The 22,400-nt window shown below is 42.8% G+C and overlaps 3 protein-coding genes across 6 annotated transcripts in view; 1 reads left to right on the forward strand and 2 right to left on the reverse strand.

Annotated features, from left to right (window-relative positions):
- The first annotated feature begins 9,121 nt into the window (after positions 1-9,121).
- LOC128744697 (uncharacterized) lies at positions 9,122-10,638 on the forward strand. 2 transcript variants are annotated; one of them, XM_053841875.1, is made up of 2 exons: positions 9,122-9,163; positions 9,224-10,638. In XM_053841875.1, the coding sequence occupies exon 2, from the start codon at positions 9,236-9,238 to the stop codon at positions 10,367-10,369; it is 1,134 nt and encodes a 377-aa protein (XP_053697850.1). In that variant the 5' UTR covers positions 9,122-9,163; positions 9,224-9,235; the 3' UTR covers positions 10,370-10,638. The 2 variants fall into 2 exon arrangements, 1 of the variants encoding a protein (XP_053697850.1); XR_008412406.1 differs by having other exon boundaries at positions 9,160-10,445; positions 10,510-10,638.
- LOC128744696 (vacuolar protein sorting-associated protein 33B) lies at positions 10,623-14,388 on the reverse strand. Of its 2 annotated transcripts, none has more exons than XM_053841874.1 (5): positions 14,201-14,388; positions 14,089-14,147; positions 13,744-13,881; positions 12,600-12,857; positions 10,623-12,530 (listed from the first exon to the last, which is right to left on the reverse strand). In XM_053841874.1, exons 4-5 carry the CDS (start codon positions 12,755-12,757, stop codon positions 10,736-10,738), a joined length of 1,953 nt encoding a protein of 650 aa, XP_053697849.1. In that variant the 5' UTR covers positions 12,758-12,857; positions 13,744-13,881; positions 14,089-14,147; positions 14,201-14,388; the 3' UTR covers positions 10,623-10,735. The 2 variants fall into 2 exon arrangements, with proteins under 2 accessions (XP_053697849.1, XP_053697848.1); XM_053841873.1 differs by having other exon boundaries at positions 13,744-13,961.
- A 6,121-nt stretch (positions 14,389-20,509) lies between these two features.
- LOC128744461 (uncharacterized) overlaps positions 20,510-22,400 on the reverse strand; it is a 54,724-nt gene continuing 52,833 nt past the window's right edge. For both annotated transcript variants that reach the window (XM_053841491.1, XM_053841490.1), the window contains exon 4: positions 20,510-22,362. In XM_053841491.1, the coding sequence (XP_053697466.1) occupies positions 21,483-22,362 (880 nt within the window). In that variant the 3' untranslated portion in view covers positions 20,510-21,482. The remainder of the gene's footprint in view (positions 22,363-22,400) is intronic.

The following is a 22,400-nucleotide window of genomic DNA, read 5'->3' on the forward strand; positions in this document are numbered from 1 at the left end:
TGTCACTGAGCCCTTGAGAAGACTGTTAATCAAAAACGTTGAGTGGTTCTGGGATAGAGAGCAAGAGGATGCATTTTCAAAAATAAAGGGTCTAATGACATCCCCTCCTGTGTTGAGTTTTTACGATGTAAATGGGCCGGTAACTCTGTCCGTAGATGCAAGTTCCAAGGCATTTGGTGCGGTATTATTACAAAAAGAAAAACCGGTAGCATACGCGTCAAAATCCCTAACGTCAGCTCAAGAGAATTATCCTCAAATCGAGAAAGAAGCCGCAGCAATTCGTTTTGCTTGTAACAAGTTCCATGAATACATCTATGGCAAGCAACTGATAATAGAAACTGACCACAAACCGCTGGAGTCGATCTATAAAAAGTCGTTAGACAGAGCTCCTCCCCGCCTGAAGAGAATTCTGTTAGATATAAGTCAATACGGTCCAACGATTCACTACAAAAAAGGGAAGGAAATTCCACTAGCGGACATTCTTAGCAGGGATGTCGTCAACCAGGACATCAAAGAGAAAACAGACGAATTGGAGGTTCATGTCGTACTGCAGATGTCGAAATCTGCTAGACTCGAATTAGAGGAAGAAAGTGCTAAAGATCCGGAAATTCAACAACTCACAAGGGTCGTTAAGTTGGGTTGGCCAGAGGATAGAAAAAAGCTACCCGTGGAACTACGTCCATATTGGAATTATCGGGACGAATTGGCATGTTATGAAGGTCTGGTATTCAAATCACATCAAATCATCATTCCAAGGAACCTGAGACGAAAGATGCTAACAATCATTCATTCAGGACACACAGGTGTTCAAGGCTGTATAAACAGAGCGAAGCAACAACTATTCTGGGTAGGAATGAACACTGAAATAAAGCAAATGGTGGAAGTTTGTTCTGTTTGTGCAAGACATCAAGACTCGAATCAGAAACATATCATCATTAACAACGAAATACCAACTTTACCGTTTGAAATTGTCGGATCTGATCTCTTTCACTTTCTTGGGGAGGACTACATTTTAATCGTGGACAGCTATTCAGGATATTTTGACTTTGAACGACTCAAAGAAACTTCGAGTAGATCGGTGATTAAAGTTCTGAAACGATGGTTCGCTTGTCATGGAATTCCCCGAATACTTTATACTGATAATGGCCCACAGTATTCCTCAAGAGAATTTGTCAATTTCAGCAAACAATGGTCTTTTGATCATGTCACCTCTAGTCCCCACTTTCCAAGAAGCAATGGCTTATCAGAAAGATTTGTTCAAACTGCGAAAAAGCTGCTAAAAAAGTGTTCGGAAGACAATACAGACGTCGACCTAGCTCTACTGCTATTCCGAAACACGCCAAGGGATAATGAGTTGGCGTCGTCAAGCCAACGTTTAATGGGACGTCGATTAAGAACACCCTTGCCAAGCACGCAAAATTGCTTGAAACCAGCTCTGATCGACAGGGTACCGGAAAGCCTAGAAGCCAAACGACTACTACAAAAGCAATACGCAGACAGAGGAGGTAAGGAAGCTCCAGAGTTCACTGAGACGCAGCGGGTAATGGTACAAAACGTTAGATCACGACTTTGGGAACCAGCACATATCAAACAGAAGCTTGAGCAACCAAGGTCTTATTTAGTGAAACTTGCAGATGGTCAAGTCGTCCGTAGAAACGCCCGGGACATTAAGGAAACACAGTCGTCGCCGTTACCATCGATGACCACAGAGTCAACGCCGTATGGTAGTTCGATCGTCCAGTTGGAAACTACTCCTGCAGAGCGCTCGCCAGATGAATTGAATCACGACAATCCAGCTTCAACAAATACAGAAGAACGGCAGAATGAATGGCAAGTCGAAACGCGGACCAGAAGCGGTAGACTGGTTCGTTCAAACAGAGACAACGATTTCGAATATTATTAATAAGACTTTGAAAAGGAAGATGTAACATATAGCAGTTTATAAAGTGTAGCCCCCCGTCAAATATTACTGAACAGTCACTCACACACATACCTATCACTTGTATACCTTACCCAGAGAAACCGTTTAATAAATCAGTATGTTTAAGACACGCGTCCGAGTAACACTTCGTTCCTACAAACACCAGCACCCGCGCGACCTTCGTACAAGGAACCATCGGTATAACAGACCACATAGTCGGAAATTTTCCTTTCCATGTAGCCTGACATCCAATCCTCTCTAGGAGGAAAGTCACTTGAGAAAGTCCTATACGGGAAAGTACGCATGAGCGTTACATCGCTACTGTTTTACCTGACTCACTGCGAATATGCGTATTATTGAAATAAAACGTAACCATACGTTTTATTCGTTTATAACGCATATGCAGTTAATATCGATAACAAACGATTTTTTATAAGTTGTGCTTTTGTTATTGCATTTAATTTGTAAAAAGTTGCATAAATAACAATTCAGTTTCACAATACAATTATTGCGTACTACTGGCACATGAAATATAACGTTTAAGCACGTTATTTATAGTGATCAAAATTAACGATATTTTCGACACAAGGGCGATATTTTTCGAAACATTTCGAACCAACACGATCCCGCGAACACAACGCATATTCGCAGTGAGTCAGGTAACACAGTAGGAGCAAGGGCAAACTTGTCCTCAGCAACAATTTGCGACCACAATCGAGTATGACCAGTGGAACCGTCCACAGACTGCCAAAGGCCAATCGCGTGTAGTCGATAAGCACATATTAGTGCCTCTTGCTTCAGGTGGAAGTGTAGAGGTTTAATATTGAAAATAGCTTCTAGGGCGGCAGTAGGAGTTGTAGTAAATGCACCAGACATTGCCATTAAACACATCCTTTGAAGATGGTTTAGCTTTGTCTGGACAGTCACAACTTCCCCTCTCTGCCACCATACAAGACAACCATACGCCAGTATTGGTCTGACAACGACCGTGTATAACCAGTGTATGTATTTGGGTTTAAGCCCCCAAGAGTTGCCAATTGCTCGTCTACATTGCCCAAAGGCCATGCACGCTTTTTTAATTCGGAAGTCAATATTTGTGGACCAGTCAAGCTTGGAGTTGAGAATCAACCCCACGTACTTCACTTCGTTCACAACATCAACATCCGAATCGTAAAAGCGCAGAGCGCGAGCTCCATTGGTATTTCTACGTCTTGAAAATAAGACGATAGATGTTTTGCTCGGATTTACCGAAAGTGCAGTTTCTCGGCACCACGTTTCCACGACGCGTAGTGCCTGCTGCATTAAGTCAAATAATGTGCTTATGCACTTTCCAACTACTAGGATGAGATAGTCATCCGCAAAACCATATGACGGATAGCCTAGACCATTGAGTTTCCTCAATAGGCCGTCCGCCACAAGGTTCCATAAAAGAGGCGAGAGAACGCCACCTTGTGGACATCCACAAACACTTTGCTTCCAAATGCTTGCTTGCCGTAAGGACGAAAAAAGCAATCGGTTACTAAGCATTTGTTCTATCCACTTTATGATTATTGAAGGCACATTATGATAACGAGCAGCCTCCAAAATGGAAGCGAAAGATACGTTATCAAACGCGCCTTCAATATCCAAAAAAGTTCCTAAGCAAGATTCCTTTTGGGAAAAAGCAACCTCAATTTTATCCACCACATCATGTAATAAAGTGGTTGTAGATTTGCCACTTTGATAAGCATGTTGTGCTGAATGAAGAGGAACTTCTATTAAGCTTGTTCCGCGGATGTGGTGATCAACAATCCGCTCAAGTGATTTAAGCAAGAATGACGTTAGACTGATTGGTCTAAAACTTTTTGCTTGCTCGTATGTCGCGCGTCCACCTTTAGGAATGAACTTAATGGTTATTTCACGCCATTGAGTTGGGATGTACCCAATAGCAATACTACACACAAACATCCTTCTCAGAATGTGTTTGAAGTACTTGAATCCTTTCTGCAGTAGAATAGGGTATATTCCATCTGTTCCAGGAGATTTGTATGGAGAGAAGCTGTTCACGGCCCACTCAATCGCTTCAGTTGTGACAAGTCTCCGAGCAAAAGCCCATGAGTCTAAGCCACCTAAAACGATTTCTGGATCGTTTCGAACTTCAGGTTCCACACAGCCCGGAAAGTGACTATAAAAGAGACATTCCAGGATTTCATTGTCATTCGAACAGTATTCACCGTTCGAACTTCGAATGTTATTAACCTGATAATCTTTCGATTTTGACAGTATTTTATTAAGTCGACTTGCCTCGCCGAAACTGGAAACGTTGCTACAGAACCTGTGCCAGCTCGTGCGTGCTGAAGACCGTAGAGCCTTTGCATAGGCTTTCCGGGCCTGCTTGAAAGGCTCCACGCCATCCCTCCGACGTCTATTCCAGGCTCTCCTGCATCGTTTCTTTAGGTCCGCGAGATGAGAGTTCCACCACGGTGTTCCTCTAGTCGTTTTAATAGTTTTTAGCGGGCAAGCTACTGTAGTATCCATCAGTGTTAGTCACTGTTGACCGAACCTTTCGGACGACAGAGCAACAACAACCGATAAAGTCTACGTTCGTCCAAAAACTGACTTTTTGCTTAGAGCATAATATAACATGCCCCAGTATGCGTAAGTCTCATATTGAACGATTTCTTGATTTCTCTCTGTTTCCCTCATCGTTCGTACGATGAATTCTCGCAACACATGCGAGAGACTTTCAGTTACACTGAAGCAAATAATTCAGTTTCATCAGATTTATTTTTACGTTGATTCATCTAACTCGGTACATTCCCTACATTCACTCTCTTTTCTACTCCATTGAAAAATTATCTTAAAAAATTTCATTATCATCGTTATCATTTTCGTCATCATCGCTATAATTTACATCACCATCATTATTCTCGTTATTAACATCATTATATTTGTCATTACCATCATTTTTGTCATACCTATTATTTTCATAATTAGTTATCATCATTTTCGTCATTTCCATCTTTCTCGTCATTTTCATCATCATCTTCATCGTATTCGTCATCGCCTTCGTTATATTCGTCATTGTAATAAATTTGTTTCCATTACAATTTTCATCATTACCATCGATTTTGTCATTGCCATCTTAATTTTCGTAGTTTCCATCATTATTCCCATCTTTATTTTCATCGTTTCCATCATCGTTTTCGTCATTTCCATCAGCATTTTCATCATGACCATTTTCATTTTCGTTATCATCATCATTTTCTTCATTATTTTGATTTTTGTCAATTCCATCGTTATTTTCGTCACTACCAACATCGTTTTTTTGACATTACCATCATAATTTTTTCATCACCATCTTTAATTTCATCATTTTCGTTAACACATTTTATCGTATTCGTCATCCCCTTTATCATATTCATCATCTTCGTAAATATCATCATCATTTTCGTCATTTCAATCATTTTCGACATTGCCTTCATCGTATTCGTCATCACTTTCATTATATTCGTCATTATCATTTCCGTCATTTCCATAATCATTTGCGACATTTTCGTTTCCATTACAATTTTCGTTATTACCATCATTACCATATTCATCATCTCCATCATTTTCATAATTATCATAATCATTTTCAACATTCCATTATAATTTTCATTTCCTTTATCGCCATTTCCATTCCTATTTTCGATATCATCGTTTTCGCTTCAAACTCATGCCACAATGTGTTGTGAAAATCAAGCTTTAGTTGCCAATATCTAAATTACACTGTATTTCCTTTTTTCGTCCTTTTTTTTCGATACTCAGAAAAAACTGGCAAAAACACGCACACAACCAAGAAAGTTCCTCTCAATGGAGCTATCGCACACAAGCGATTCAAACGCACACGAGCGATTTTCAACAGCCCTCCCAGAGGCGTTCAATATACGCATACCAACGTATTTCAATAAAGTAAGACGCGCCCAAGCGAATTACTATAAGTCCCGCTCAGGGGAGATATCGCACTCAAGCGATTCAAACGCATACGAGCGTTTTTCAACAGCCCTCCCAGAGGCGTTCAATATACGCATACCAACGTATTTCAATAAAGTAAGACGCGCCCAAGCGAATTACTATATAAGTCCCGCTCAGGGGAGATATCGCACTCAAGCGATTCAAACGCACACGAGCGTTTTTAATAGCCCTCCCAGAGGCGTTCAATCTACGCATACCAGCGTATTTCATTAAATTATTCTGCCTTCTCAGAGGCGCACGAAGCATGCGTATACAAACCAAACAGACGCGCACAAACGTCTTTCGTTCCGTTTCAAACAGGCGTTTGCCAGACGCCACCAATTATTCACTGAATAATTTAACCAGAAACTATACTCACTCTTTGGGATCATTTTCCTTCTGCGCCAATGTAGTATCCATCAGTGTTAGTCACTGTTGACCGAACCTTTCGGACGACAGAGCAACAACAACCGATAAAGTCTACGTTCGTCCAAAAACTGACTTTTTGCTTAGAGCATAATATAACATGCCCCAGTATGCGTAAGTCTCATATTGAACGATTTCTTGATTTCTCTCTGTTTCCCTCATCGTTCGTACGATGAATTCTCGCAACACATGCGAGAGACTTTCAGTTACACTGAAGCAAATAATTCAGTTTCATCAGATTTATTTTTACGTTGATTCATCTAACTCGGTACATTCCCTACAGCTACTTCAAAAGATTCCGCAATAAAAGATGTTGTGACATCTACAGCCACATCCAAGTCGATCGATGACTCAATCGTCGGTTCGAATCCTTGAAATTTCGTCGCCAGTTCCTCCTCAAAGAGTTCCCAGTCAGAAAATCTCGGATTGCGAAAGGTTGCAGCGTTCAAGGAGACACCCAAATGATCAAAATATATAAAGCAATGATCAGATATTGGTGTCTCATTTGAAACATGCCATTGTGCCAACTCATGACTGATCCTGTTAGAGCAGAGCGTTATATCTAACACTTCCTCTCTACCAGCTCGTATGAAAGTTGGACATTTGCCAATGTTGAGTATTCCAAGGTTAGTACTACTCAAATATTCCATCAAATCAGAGCCTCTCGGATTGATATCCGAGCTGCCCCAAATGATGTGATGGGCATTGGCATCACTGCCTACAATGAGCGGAAGCCCATTAGATTGGCAGTATCTCACCACATTTCTGAAACCGTCGCTGGGAGACGGTTCATCGTGTGGTAAGTATGCAGAACAGTACACATAGCGCCTATGGACATCATCCACGACGAGTTCTACTGTGACTGCACAAATATCTCGAGTAGTCAACTCCGAGATAAGGCATGCACTTATTGACCTATGCAACAATATGCATGCCCTGGGCATCAAACGAGGATTTGTCATACCAGTTTTGCTGAAAGCAGCAAAGTTCTGGTTTCCAATATCCGTCGAATGAAAGTACCCCTTGCGAAAATATGGCTCCTGAACCAATGCGATGGTGACAGAGCCATTAAAAAGTTTTTCGCATAAATACAAATTTGCTGCCCGTTTGTGTTGAAGATTTATTTGTGCGACCCTAACTATTTGACTAGCGGAGTATATGCACAAACAATCTCCAACACAGATCAGACAGCAAATTGTAAGCGAAGCCAATTATATTGGCCAGAACGCACTTGGCGTAAAACCCATAAGGGAAATTGGGCAGGACTACTATGCTGTTCCCACGAAACGCAAGGGACAACAAAGATCGACCGTACCAGAGCCCCGCATGGCACAGTAGGGGCAAGATGCCCAAAGCACTCCGTTCGCGACTGGCATGTTTTCACCCCTCCAGCCATTCAGTCATCGGCACGGAGGTAGACCTTGACTTAGGGGCTCCTGATTTGCCGACTCCCGGCAGGATCAGGTCCCGTGGCTCAATTTTTGCCCAAACGTACAATTCGGCACCAACCGCCAAAGGGCCTAACTGCAGATTGTGTAAAACAGACCGATTTAGAGGCTCTCTCTCTCTCTGTGCTAAGCCAGCTGAGAAAATAACTCTCTCCCGGTGTGCCCACACCCCGCAGCCGCGCCCTCCGAAAAACCTGCGCCGAACTGCATGATTAGGTAGCCGGAAACCACACGGCGAGTGTTCCACCTTCTCTGTCTGCATACGACAACCAAGGTTGCGTACCACCAGGTGCGCAACTTTGGCTACCGTACCCCAGCCGGCACCTCGTGGAGGTAGAGATAGGAGTTAGAAAACAGAGGTGATATATTTGCACATGTTCACTCATTTGCCAGCCAGTAGAGTGACTATATACAGAGTGGCGACAAGTCATCCCAAATGTATGCAATGCGGTTTTTCCAATGTTTTTCTTTCTCTTTCCTGCATACGCGTTGGATAGGTCGTCTGCTCGATTGGAATGACACTGACAGATAATTATCATTCCAATTTTGACATTGTCGCCACTCTGTATATAGTCACTCTAGATGTATGCAGAGTTGTCAAAAAGATTGTTCGCATATTACGAACACAATTTATAGCGGCCATCATTATAGCGCGTAAAAAGCTGGATAGACCTTTCCATTTATGTGTGTGTTGGTGCTTGAAAATGAGACAATCAGGCATCAGCTCTTTCCCAAAATGAGGCAAATATCATGTATTTACATGCGTATTTCGTGTTCGCTAGTGTGGGTGCTTGACCTGTCAGAAAGCTCTATACCCTGAATAGAGTATTTTACGTGACGTTTAATACCATATGTTTTTTGTTTGTTTATGATCTTGACACTTACTGGTAACGACAACATGTACTAGTAAAAGAGAGACAGAAATATATTTGGTTCTGATGTCACAAATTCTCTGAAAATTGCTTACGCGATCCGTGTAAGTGTGAGCGGATACCAGAAGTGTTTCCTTCTTCTTCTTCATAGCAATGTAAACAACAACAAACTGCACTGCTCGAATATAAACCATAATCTGTCGTCGTAAACAGCCTTATAGCGTATCTTTTTCACATTTTGTTTTCCTAATGCATGGGGTGAATTCGTGATTTCAAGCTTGAAGTTTAAGCTGGTATCACATTGATCGTCAGCGAACATCAACGGCAACGTATCGTGTGATTTCAGCTTTATGCAGATTTCGAGCAGTTCGTTTTTCGAGCAGCTGCGTGCATTTAAAAATTTCTGGCAGCAAAAGCAGTCAGTCAAATGACGGATCACACAAAGCCTTCTCCGTTCTCGTTTTGTTTCGTTTGTTTACCAAAGAATGTCAAATTTTTACTGCAAGAACACACCTCGGCCTGTAATTAATTTATTTCCTTTCAAAATATTACTAGAAAATACAAATTTTAACACCTTGTAGTGCCCGTAGTTGATGCAGCTGGTGCAATTTTACACCTTAGATGTAAAAATGTTACGCACAATTATAAAATTTGCCTACCAACGACAAAAAACACTGGCACGATGTTATGTACGTCGCGCCCGCAATCCCGGAATTGAACGCCGGATGAAATTGCTAAATGATGATCAATTGCAAACCAGCGCAGAGGAACTGGACCATATGGAAGAAGCCGATTTCAGTCAAATACATCAATCTCACAAACAATACGAACAAGAAGTGGAACAGCACCGGGAACGTCTGCAGTCCTGGATCGTCGGTAATAAGTACTTCAAAACGAAACAGCTAAACTTCCTGACCTGGTCGGAAAAGGAACAAATCCGCTACTTGCGCAACTTCGACTCGGAAGAGTGGACCATCGACAAACTGGTGGAAAGTTTTCCGGCAGATAAATATACGATAGTTAAGATTCTTAAAGCAAAATGGATTCCACGCGATGCTAGCCGAGTGCAACGGCACGACGAAGCGGTCCGTGAAAACTGGGAACTGTTCAAATCGGGCAGAATCAAAAACATTGACGACCGCTTTGCGGAGCACTTGGGTAAATTTGTGAATCGTAATTTTCAGGAAGTTACAAAGCCTAAAACTGCGGCTAAACGTCTGTACGAAATACGCCCGCTGCCGGAGGATGGGGAATTTTCCAAAATTATCACTAGTTGTAAGAAGTACTCTAAAGCTTCCGAGGAAGCGTCGGAAATTCCGCAAATAGGCAACCAGGTAATGGAACCAACTATTCCGGAAATTCCGTTTAAAGCACCAAAAACGGACGTCTTTTTGATGGGGGAAATTACTGATCGTGCTCCGAAAACGCTGGCTCAGATGAAAAGAGAGCTGGGTCAGCCGGTAGGTAGCGAATCTACTCAGGAGTCTCAGGAGCCTGCTAGCTGCAGTGTAGGGGAGAATGTTATACTAAATGTCAAAAAATATGATTCGGACATGGTTTCCTTTGATCAAGATAAACGCGCCGCGACAGATATTAAGGAATTTATACAAATACCGAAAAAGCTGTACAAAAAAGGCGCGACGTATCAACTGGATGATTGCTTCTATGATGACGACGGAGAGTTCCTTTATCGAGTGCCTGGCATGACCGGAAGAGTAAAGCGTTGATTTGCGCTGGTTGCAATGACGGAATAGTAATACAACAGTCGCAGCACATGTTTTAAGATTAGCGATAAACATGCGAGTAAGTACAGAAAATTATCAAATTATAACTTTAAAAACAATAGTTTTGTTTTACTTTGTGCAAGCTTACAGTGGCACCGAAGTGTGCATGGCGATGGAAGGTTTCAATCTGTTAAAACTTGTTCTAAATAGAGTATGCTAAAACACGTCTAGTTAGTTGTCTGAGACGTGCAGCTTTATTAGTACAAACGCCGAAAAACGTTTTCTAAAAAATTGAATTCAATTTTGTAATTTTATTCATTTTGGTAAATTAATAACTTTAACAAAAAATAGTTTCTTTTAAATCAATACCTAACATCCAACAATACTTTCGATTATATCACATCCGGATTGAATGGAATCCGAGGCCAGCACTATTTTGCCACCGGTTAGTTTCTCCACCAGCTGACAAGCGGCTATCTCGGCATAGCTGAGACCACCGACCACGAACACGAATATCGTTTTCGTTTTCAGTGGAAGCAGCTGGTTGATGTCACCTTTGGCGCTGGTTATCGACAGCTCGCGCAGTGTCTTTGGGGCGAAACTCTTGCCACCGCCCAGTTTGAGTCGTTCCAGATGTCCGAGACGGTTGAACAGATCTTCGAAACTGTTTCCGCTGAGGATAATCTGGCTTAGCTGGGCAATCAGTGGGATGTAGTTTCCGTTGAAAACGTAACTAGGGCACTGTTTTTTGCCTGTGCCTCCACCGGTTTGACCGCTGGAAGATGCACCTGATTCGGAGCTCTGCAGTGGATCGGTTGGTAGAAGTTTCAGTTTATTGGCTTCAATTTGAAACGGAGATTTCAGAATAGGTATAGATATTTGCGATAGGATTTTCGTTTTCGTTAGATTGGTTGTGTCTGGAAATAGTTTTGCTTGAAACAGATTGTGAAAAACCGTCAGCAGTGGATACCCAAAGGCATTTAGATATGCGGTCATCAGTTTGGTGATGTCTTCGCTCGTTAGCCCGACGGTGACATGATATAAACAAATCAACCGTAATGTATTGTATTTGTGCGCATCGGCTGCTAGCTGTTCGTCTATATAAGTCAGAATTTGCTTTCGATTTGTATTGGTCAGAATGCTTTCCTCAATTAGTTGTAGTTTCTCGAAGTTTGCTCCAATTTCTTCAACAATCGTTTCACAAAGGAGCAAATGTTTGAAAAGTTCTTTCTTTTGGGCAGCCACTTTTGGTAATTTGTTTGTAACGTAATCCTTCATTTCCGATAGTTTCATATCTTTCGAATATATTTTCCCCTCCAGGCCTAGAGCTTTTGCCTGGGAACTTAACAAACCAATTACCTCCGAAAAATGTCGATATCGATTCTCCTGATAGATTAAATCGTGCGTTCCGTTCATTGTGAGGTGCGTAGTTTGCTGTTTAGACTTCGTCCCGCTGTCATTTTGCAGAAAAGCCAATTTTCCACTCTGGATTTTGTTTCCGGTTGTGTCAACCGTTAAAGACCCCGAGTTAAACTTGTGTATCTCCAGCAGTAAACCGGCATAGACGACTGGCGTTAGCAAACACGAGGGATAATCCCGATCGCGATCAACGATCAACATGACACTAAAATCCGGATTTTCTTTCGTTTCGCCACTTTTTTCCTTCCTATCCCCTTCGATAGTCTGCATCATTTGCACTATTTTTTCAGCATTCCCTCCCAAGCTGAACACCAGATTCGGACGGCCCATGACCATTTGAAAAATTCGCAAACTTTGTGCAATCGAACCCAGCAGAGAACAGTCCTGCCGCACGAAAACATCCGGAAAAACGTTCGGTAACTCCAGGCTGAGCAGGCCTTGATCGAATACTATAAAATCCCACTGAAAACTGTACAATTCAACCGATCCGTACAGGCCTTCTTCCTCCAGCAACTGTTCAAAGCTGGCCAGAACAAGCGGGAAAACGACCACGTGGTACTGCTTGTTGCCTTTGTCTGCTTCGGCCACCAAGAGGCTGGTCGAGGTTTGACTCTGATAGCTGTTGATTTGATCAAGCGCATTTTTGAACACAAGCAGATCAGAAGTGAGTAAATAGAGAAACTGTTTCCGTTTCGGTGGAGCGTTCTTCGGGTCAAATTTGTAGATTTTGTCGATGCCTTTTTTCCTACGGAACGTTCGATAATTATTCATTGATAACGAATTTAACAACCTAAGTAGGTAGCAAGAAACTTACTTTAGCCAGGATGCTCCGACAATATGCTCGAGTGGTTTGATTAGGGCCGGCTCGATCACCAAATCTTTTTCCAATGGGATTGAGTAGAGGATATGCTGCAGTTTCTCTTGTGCAATTTGGCGAAATCCGTACAACTTTTTACTTAACATTGAATCCATTAGTAAATATCCTTTGGGCGAAGCCACAATTTATTGAATTGCACATGAAAAACGTACCGAAATGAATACTCGATACTCCTGATGTAAAAAGTATAAAAACCTAAAAGCAACAAAAATTTAACGTAAACAGAAATACAAAAAAAATGTAATGTCAAACTTCCATTCGTCAATTGACAGCTGCAAGTGCGATGTAATTTTGTTTGTAAATTATAGATCATTTTGCGATGACGTCATTTTGCCGTCAAATGACACCACTTGGTGGTTTGTTTACATGTTTTTTGTCACATCCAGCAGTTTCGATTTAAAATTTCGTGAAGGATTACTGCATCAGTTGCTTTAAAATGCATGTAAGGTGCTTTCTCTTAAATAAAAACTATAATTTTTTATCATTATCTGCCGGACAAAGGTAGAAAACTCAATTCAAACTTTAACACCATGTAAACAAACCACCAAGTGCTGTCAAAAAAGTGTGGTTAGGAGCTCCCGTGTAATGATCTATAGATCATTTTGCGATGACGTCATTTTGCCGTCAAATGACACCACTTGGTGGTTTGTTTACATGTTTTTTGTCACATCAAGCAGTTTCGATTTAAAATTTCGTGAAGGATTACTGCATCAGTTGCTTTAAAATGCATGTAAGGTGATTTCTCTTAAATAAAAACTATAACTTTTTATCATTATCTGCCGGACAAAGATAGAAAACTTGATTCAAACTTTAACACCATGTAAACAAACCACCAAGTGCTGTCAAAAAAGTGTGGTTAGGAGCTCCCGTGTAATGATCTATTGCAGGGATTGCAGATTTTTACACTGAACACAATCTATAGCCGGTGGTTGGTGAACTGGAATTTCAGGCTGATCAAACGCTTTCATACCTGATTGTATTCAACCTTTGTCTCAACTAAGTTTTGTTACTAGACCTTTTTTCAGCTCCTACCCAAGTAACAACGGTAGCTGAATTGCAAGGGCAATGGCTGTTTACTTACTTTACTTTTACTTTAGTAGCAACATTCCGTTACCGATCCTGCGCCGAACGAATTATGGTCCTCCAGTACCGTCGGTCCTGGGCTGCCGTTCTCCAATCCCCACGAACACCAGCTGAATGTGCATTGTTACAGTAGCAACTGGACGGGATAGAGAAGAGGTTGTTTTCGGTTTTGTAACACGTATATTTGATGATGATGTGAAGCGCGTTATAAAATCCCTTTGAGGGTAGAACCAAATAGATATTGAATTATCAGTTACTGTATCGACTTTCAATTCAAGCAAATAATATAACGATCAAGCATTTACAATTAGATTTAAATTTAGGATTGCATGTAACTACTCACGTTTAGTCTTCTTCTACCTTCCTCAAGTCCGTACTATATCCGTACTGTAGGTTTAAGTACTGTAATTGCATGTGTTAGCTTAGGTTAGGATATAAGCAAATCTTAATTTTACCTTTGTATGTAAGTAGCACTAGGAACTAGCATATAATAATCAATTTAGGTTTAGATGACGATAAGTATATAATAATTAGCACGTAATGACTTTAGCGTTAAGTTGAAACTTCTAAGATAATCAAACATTTAGTAATAATTAATTGTAACCACATTTTCGGCTTGTTATACATCCGCAATCGCACTTTGATGACTTGCCTTTTTCTTCTACTTACGGTCTGTCGTCCGTCAAACGAGCACAGTTGGCAATTCGGAGCAGGGTTGTGTTGTGTTGAACAATGTGCATGGACGCAAGGTGCGTCGCATCCCGTATAGGGTTGTGACATGCATCGTCTTCGACAGCACACACCTACCGGGTGCGGGGTCTGCCTCGGAGTCTACGGCCTCTTCCTTGTTGTCTGCTGAAAATAGTTTTGGCTACTCTTTCATCGGGCATTCTGGCCACGTGTCCAGCCCACCGCAGCCTGCCACATTGCACTACCTTCACTATATCAGCATATTTGTATACTTGGTACAGCTCGTGATATAAATTCCTTCACTACTTCCTATCGTTCCCCATCTAACTCCACCTCGGCACCAACACCACTTGGGCCCCCAAGTTCCCTAGCAGCAACGATGTACTTCATTTTGGCGATGTTAATGGTAAATCCCAATCTTGCCGCTTCCCTTTTAAAGGGCCTGAAGGCCTCTTCCACTGCTCTACGGTTGATTCCGATGATATCGACGTCATCCGCAATACCAAGAAGCATGTGAGATTTCGTGATGATAGTTCCATTCCTTTCCAAGTTTGCCCTTCGTAATGCACCCTCCAAGGCAATGTTGAATAGCAGGTTAGAGAGTGCATCCCCTTGCTTCAGTCCATCCAGCGTCACGAAAGCAGCTGAGGTCTCACCCGCTATTCTAACGCATGATTTGGATCCATCCAGCGTCGCACGAATCAGCGTAACTAGTTTCGTCGGAAAACCAATGTTCTAGCATTATCTGCTACAGCTCATTTCGTTTAACTGAATCGTACGCCGCTTTAAAGTCCACAAACAGATGGTGTGTCTGCAAGTTGTACTCCCGGAACTTGTCTAGAAACTGACGCAGGCTCCGTCGTGGAGCGACCCTCACGAAAACCCGCTTGGTACTCGCCGACGAAGGACTCCGCTAACGGTCTCAGTCTACAGAACAGGATACGAGATAGCACTTTGTAGGCAGAATTGAGCAATGTAATTCCTCGACAGTTTTTACACTCCAGTCAATGTCCCTTATGTAAATTGGGCGAATGAGGCCATCCAACACCTTCTCCGGCATTTGTTTTTTCTCCCAGATCTTGACAATGGTCCGGTGGATTGCTTCGTACAGCCGCTCGCTCCCCGCTTTTAGAAGTTCAGCCGGGATACCGTCCTTCCCAGCAACCTTACCGTTTTTCAGCTCACTGATTGCCTTCTTAACCTCCTCCTGTGTTGGTGGCTCCACAGCTTGACCATCGCTTCCAATTTCCATCCTGTCCCTGCTGATCTCCGCATTCCTCTCCATTCAATAGTGTCTGAAAGTGCTCCTTCCACCTGGCTGCTACCGCCGTTTTGTCGGTAAGCAGGTTGCCAGTACTATCATTGCACATCATAGGCATGGAAAAATTCTTGCATCTCACCGTTTTACAGAAACTCCGTGCGTCGTTGCCGGCGTATCGCTCCTCTGCGCCGGCGAGCACGTGCTCCTCGTACTCGCGTTTCTTTAGACGATGGATTCTTTTTTCTGCTGCTCTAGTCTCTCTCTAGTCTTTGACGCGTTGCCGCAGTGAGCATGCGACTCCTGGCCTGGTTCTTTTCATCTGTCACTCTCTGGCATTCGGCATCATACCAGCTGTTACGCTGTCTTCCACGCGTCATGCCTACCACCTCTCTCGCAGCTGTTTCGATGGCACCATGGATGTTCCTCCACAGCCCATTTATATCTTCTTCTACCTGCTGTTCTGCGATTCGCTGGTCAAGCTTCCTCGCGTACTCCACCGCTACGCCATCTGCCGTTAACCGCTGGATGTTGAAACGCAGCGTCCTCTCAGTGCGAGCTTTCGCCGTGCTCGACAGCCTTGCGCGAAACTTACTCACTACGAGATAGTGGTCAAAGTCGATATTTGGTCCGCGAAAAGACCCCGTACATCGATAACATCCGAAAAGTGTCGACCTTCAATCAAGACATGATCGATATGAGAGCTAGAGTCTCCATTTGGATGCCTCCAGTTGTGTTTCCGAATATTCAAACGTGGAAAGTAGGTGCTACAGACGGCCATTCCTCTGTCCGCGGCAAAATTCATGAGCCTCAGACCGTTATCATTGGTGGACAAATGAAGGCTATGTCTTCCAAAACCTGCACGGAAGAATTCCTTCCTCCCGATCTGCGCGTTTGCATCTCCGATGATGATTTTCACGTCGTGTTTTGGGCACTCTCCATAGGTCCTCTCAAGCCTGTCGTAAAACTCGTCCTTAGCATCATCGGATTTATCATTTGTCGGTGCGTATAAGTTGATTAGGTTGTAGTTGAAGAATTAGCCCTTAATTCTCAACACGCATATACGGTCATCTACGGGCCTCCACCGGATAACTCGTTGCTTTTGTTTACCCAACACTACGCAACCGACTCTATGTTCTGCTTTTTTGCCGCCACTGTAGTAGATTTGGTACTTGAAAGAAGTGCCTGCAATAGGGTCTACTGCACGGAATTCCCTTTCTCCGGAATTTGGCCACCGAACTTCCTGAATAGCAGCGATCTCCTCTACGAGTTGATGCAGCGCTCGCAAGCAAGCAAGTCAGCCCATGCCGGTTCATGGAGAGTTCGGACATTCCAGGTACCAGGTTCCCAATCATCATTCCTTAATCGTTTTCTTGTCCCTTGCCGTGTCCTATACCGATTGCTCCGTTCTGAATTTCTTTCTTCGTTATTCGTGGTAATTGAGTTTTCGGTATACTACCTTACCGGGGTCGCGATACCTATATCCCTCTGATGGGTCTGCCATCTTATGTATAGCTTGCAGGATACAGCATTTCATATTCAGCCACCCGTTTCGAGACAGACGCTGTGTGAGCCGCCGTTCACCTGGAGAACAGGCGCTCTAGTTCGCACCTCCTAGCTTAGCTGCTTCAGTAAGTACATGATGCATTTCCGGGTAAGGCCATCGACCGTCATCATTTGACTTAGATCTGCGTGGAGGCGCCAGGTGGGAGCTTGAGAGAGCCAGAGCTGAGTTTGACGCTCCTTCCAGGTAACTCTCTCCATTTCATACTATAGATATTTTTGGCTGCTTAAAGGTCGATGAGGCGTTAATCAAGCGACTGAAAAAGCATTGCAAAACTATTTCTCGTTCTAAAAATAGAATTGACAGTATTACGCAAATTGGCTATTTGAAAGCGCGCAAAAGCCTCTAATAAGCTTCATTACAGCTTCGAAAGCAGCTAATAACTAGCCTAAAGCTTGATAAAATCACCAGATTTAGATGTCTAAGAGCAGAAAAGAGGTCTTTATTTCTAAACCTGGATCCTATAGTTCAGCCACAGGCTGAATAAAATCAGTTATAAAAGCGTTTGATCAACCTGAAATTGTATAATCAAGCAAACGGAACTAAATTTGGCATGTGGGGATTTCTGAAAGCAGAATTTTTTTCTATGATGGTTTGAGATCCCTCCCTTTTCTGGAAGGGGGGCTCTCATCAAATAAAACAGAAATTATTGCATAACTCGAAAACTAATCGAACACGAGAAATTTTAAACTCTTCCATAAAACATTAGTCAATAATAAGACCACCAAAGTTACCTATAGTAACACTAGATGATTCAGGGCGAGACGGCCGCAGACTTCGAGTATTGCCGGCGACCCACCGTCGGAAGCACTGGCCACTGTGGAAGGGCGGGGGCTCTGTCTAGGTTTATTCTTATTTGTTTTCCTAGGTCTACTGACCTCTATTACTTTCCTTCAGTTGAGTCCGAACGAGCGACAGCGAGTGAGAGGATCACACCCGGCAAATAATACTTTTCACGAAAAGGTTATTCCGCGTTATGGTCAACTGGGAATTGGTTTTTCGCGAAATGGTATTGGAGGTATGTACTCGGCGAAATGTTATATAACCACGGTGAATATATAAAATTGGCACACAAGCTGGGCACAGCTTTTATAGTGATGGGCGAGATGCAGAAGCGGGTGATCTGGTGGTGGCCGATCAACCCCCGAATGTGCAGATTAAGAATCAAGGGCCGATTCTTTAATATTAGCATAATTAACGTGCACAGCCCTCACCTCGGAAGTACCGATGATGACAAAGACGAATTTCACGCGCAGTTGGAGCGTGAATACGACCGCTTGCCAAGACATAATATCAAAATTATCATCGGGGACTGTAATGCTCAGGTTGGTCAGGAGGAGGAATTCACACCGGTGATTGGACGATTCAGCGCACACCCGCAAACGAACGAAAACGGCCTAAGACTTGTCGACTTCGCCGTCTCCAATATCTGTTGTGAACAACATACGATACCGGCGCCCGCCACGGTATAATCCAGCGCGACTGAAGCAACCGGATGTCGCCGAAAACTACGCGTTATCTCTCGAAACCGCGCTGCCGGAAGAGGGTGAGCTGGATGAAGCCCCTTTTGAGGACTGTGCGAAGAACTCAAACAGCTGTACCGCTTTCACGACACACGGAAGTTCTATCAGAGACTTAACGGATCTCGCAAAGGCTTCGTACCCCGGTCCGAAATGTGCAGAGATAAAGATGGAGGTATCTTGACTGACGACCGTGCGGTAATCGAAAGGTGGAAGCAGCACTACGATGAACACCTGAATGGCGTGCAAGCGGAATACCATGATAGCGGAGGAAGTGACCACATTGGTTTAGCAAGCAACGAAGATCTGCCACTGTCACCCCCATCGATAAGGGAAGTTAAAGACGCCATCCAGCGGCTGAAGAACAACAAAGCAGCGGGAAAGGATGGCATTGGAGCAAAACTTATTAAAATGGACCCGGACAAGTTGGCCGGCTGATTGTCAAGATTTGGGATACGGAACGTCTACTGGAGGAGTGGAAAGACGTTATCTGCCCTATCTACAAAAAAGGCGTTAAGCTGGATTGTGATAACTACCAAGCAATCACTATCCTGAATGCCGCCTACAAAGTGCTGTCCCAAGTCATCTTTCAACGACTATCGCCAATAGCCAATAGATTTGTGGGAAGTTACCAGGCCGGCTTCATGGAGGGTCGGTCTACAACGGACCAAATCTTTACCCAGCGGTAGATCCTCCAGAAGTGCCGCATATGATAGCGTTAACCGACAAGAACTATGGAAAATTTTAGACGAAAACGGCTTTCCGGGTAAGCTTACTAGACTTATCATGGCTACACTGGATGAGATCCAGCGCTGTGTGAGAATCTCGGGTGGATTGTCGGACCCATTCGATTCTCGCAGGGGACTTCGACAAGGAGATGGTCTCCGTCCTCCGCCTTAAACTTCTAAATTGTACAATTGGAGCTGTTTAGCTTCACAACGGATACCTACGTTACTGCCCTCCGAAATGTTTTCTAGAGTTTTCACAACAGCGGAAAAATTCAAACGATTTGATACCTTACTATGCTGCGATCTGGGTCCACAACCTGTTGGATACTCGGAAGGAACGGGGAAATGATATGAATCGATTAGGTACCACTTGAGACTTGACCGAAAGACCAATTATATTTCTGCTCTCGATATAAACTGACAAATAATTTACAGATTGCTTCGATTCGACAACTAACAGTATTCGCCGTTGAAATATCGAATGTTATTAACCTGATAGTCTTTCGATTTTGACAGTATTTTATTAGGCCGACTTCTCATGTCCGAAGTGGAAATGCCAAAAGTGCAGAGCCTGTGCCAGCTCGTTCGTGCCAGAAAGTCGTAAAGCCTTTGTATAGACTTTCCGGGCCAGCTTGAAAGGTTTAGGGCCATCCCTATGACTCTGTCTATTCCAGGCTCTCTTGCATCGTTTCTTTAGTTCCGCGAGTACAATGGTGCTCTTCTAGTCATCTTAATAGTTTTTAGCTTCCGCAATTAAAGATGTTGTGGATTGTGGTTTAATCAGCGGTTCGAATTGACAATGCAATAGACAATTGCTAATGTTCAGTGTACCAAGATCACGACATCTATCTATGAAACGTCAGTCTCCACGAATAAAAACCTATGTTTACATCCTTCTGGTGTGCTACAGGGAAGCAATCTATGGTCACTACTTTTTCCACTGTCATTTCTTCTCCATTCCGGCATTCAACAGAGTCATGAATAATCAGATATGTTTATGCATTACAAAAATCACCGTTAATTACTGTTTATATACAGCAATATATTGTAATAGTATTAGGTGTTGTAGGTATGGTTACATTTATTTGCCTTGCTATAGCTACTCACTAAGCTAACGTACTTAGTCAATCACGTTCCAGGTTATTTTTATTTACTACTTGCAGAAAAATTGGGTTCAAACTAGAAATAAAGATAAATTGATTCAATCTTGGTCTCATGAATGAAGAACGAAGATCGGTTACTCTAAGTTGTAGAATCGTCGGTATCCATAATTGAAAAGCAAAGTGCTGATGCTTATTTAGACTTAATTGATAGGCTCTGTTGTTCTAATGAATGATAATTCCCGTGTGCTAAATAATACATAACATAGCTATTAGACTAAGTGTAAACATTTCTAGGTGGACGTTGTTACCGTTGCTAGAATTTGGAACTTAATTAAAGCAAATAAAGTAGAATGGAACAGCGAAAGAAAAACATAATTGCACAAGTAATTCGTAATAGCTAAAACAGGTGAAAATAAGCAACAAGGACATATACCTATAACAGTGTTTTGTAAACCACTATCTAATTCTAGTTAGACAAAAAATCAAACGTTATACCAGTACGTGTCAATACTAAATGTGTGATTCTTTTGTTTGCTTTCCCAATGTCAATGCTTTGCTCTTTTGCCCCTGGCTAAGGCATAATTCTCCTCTAAAAGGCCAAAGACAAAAGAGCACACTGTCGAAGCAGCATTCGATAGATTAAATTATATCGCATATCTACGGTAGGACAGCAGTGTGACTTAAAAGAGTAAAATGCCATCAATACGCAAATTGATTTCATCGATTTAAAATCTAGAGAAACTTAATGGACTCTTTTCCTATACTTTCACGGATTACCAATCTTAAAAGTAACATATATTTACACGTAGAAATAACAGCCCAGCGAAAATATCTCCAATCCAATGCGAAACAACGGTATGCCACCACAATTCGATTAAAGGAGTAGCTTTCTTTTGTTGTTTTGCTGTTGAATCTGTTGCGAGGCGTTCAGCTTTCTTCCTATTTCATCTACGCTACCTGTCGTGCCGGAACCGGTATCCGAGACCAGTAAGTCAATGCTGTGTCCATCTTTCGCTAGCAGACCGGGTGAGCTGGCGAATGCATCGAGATTCACCGTACCCTTTCCGGACATGGTCTCTAGCAATTCGCGATCGACAATCACCTCGCTGTGCTCTGTTTTAATATTCTGCAGTCCGCTGTTAAGCTGATTCATTTTCTGTTCAAGCATTGTTTGGAAATGTTTCGATTTATCATTTACTTCTTCGGCTTCTAATTTAATTCTCATTTTACTGCCACCGTTCCAAATATCGTCGTCCACGTCATAATCCACCAGCGAGTGTACCACCTTAGCTTTCTTAGCCTTTGGCTCTCCCTCGGAAGAATAGTCATGCTCACTGGCGATTAGTGAATTCACATTGAAAGCCATGATTTCATCGAAGTTCATTTCTTCATCGACCAGTGCATCACCGAGCTGTTCCTTGGTGTCGAACAGAAGCGAGCGCCGGCTTTGGGCTGCAGCCGTCTGAACCTGGGTCTTTTCGGCAGCGCTATCCTGCAGCAGTTCGGCCATCTCGAGCGAGTCCTGTATGTTCTGCTGCTGAGGTGAACTGCCGAGTTTCAGGTTCGGGACTGCTACCAGAGCCATGCTGAGCAGTAGTACCATCAGACAGGTAGCCGGCTGGGTAGTTTTGCCTGTGCCCTTGGTCAGCAGCGATTGAATCTTCTTCATCTGGCTCATGAGATCGTGATTCTGGCTTTGCAGAATTTTGATACGCTTCAGCAGCGTCTGGTTTTCCTCGGTGCACTGTTTGACCCTGTGAAAACAACGTGGAAATGAATGTTAAAAAGAGGG

Source organism: Sabethes cyaneus, chromosome 3 (assembly GCF_943734655.1).
Source record: "Sabethes cyaneus chromosome 3, idSabCyanKW18_F2, whole genome shotgun sequence".
NCBI lineage: Eukaryota > Metazoa > Arthropoda > Insecta > Diptera > Culicidae > Sabethes > Sabethes cyaneus.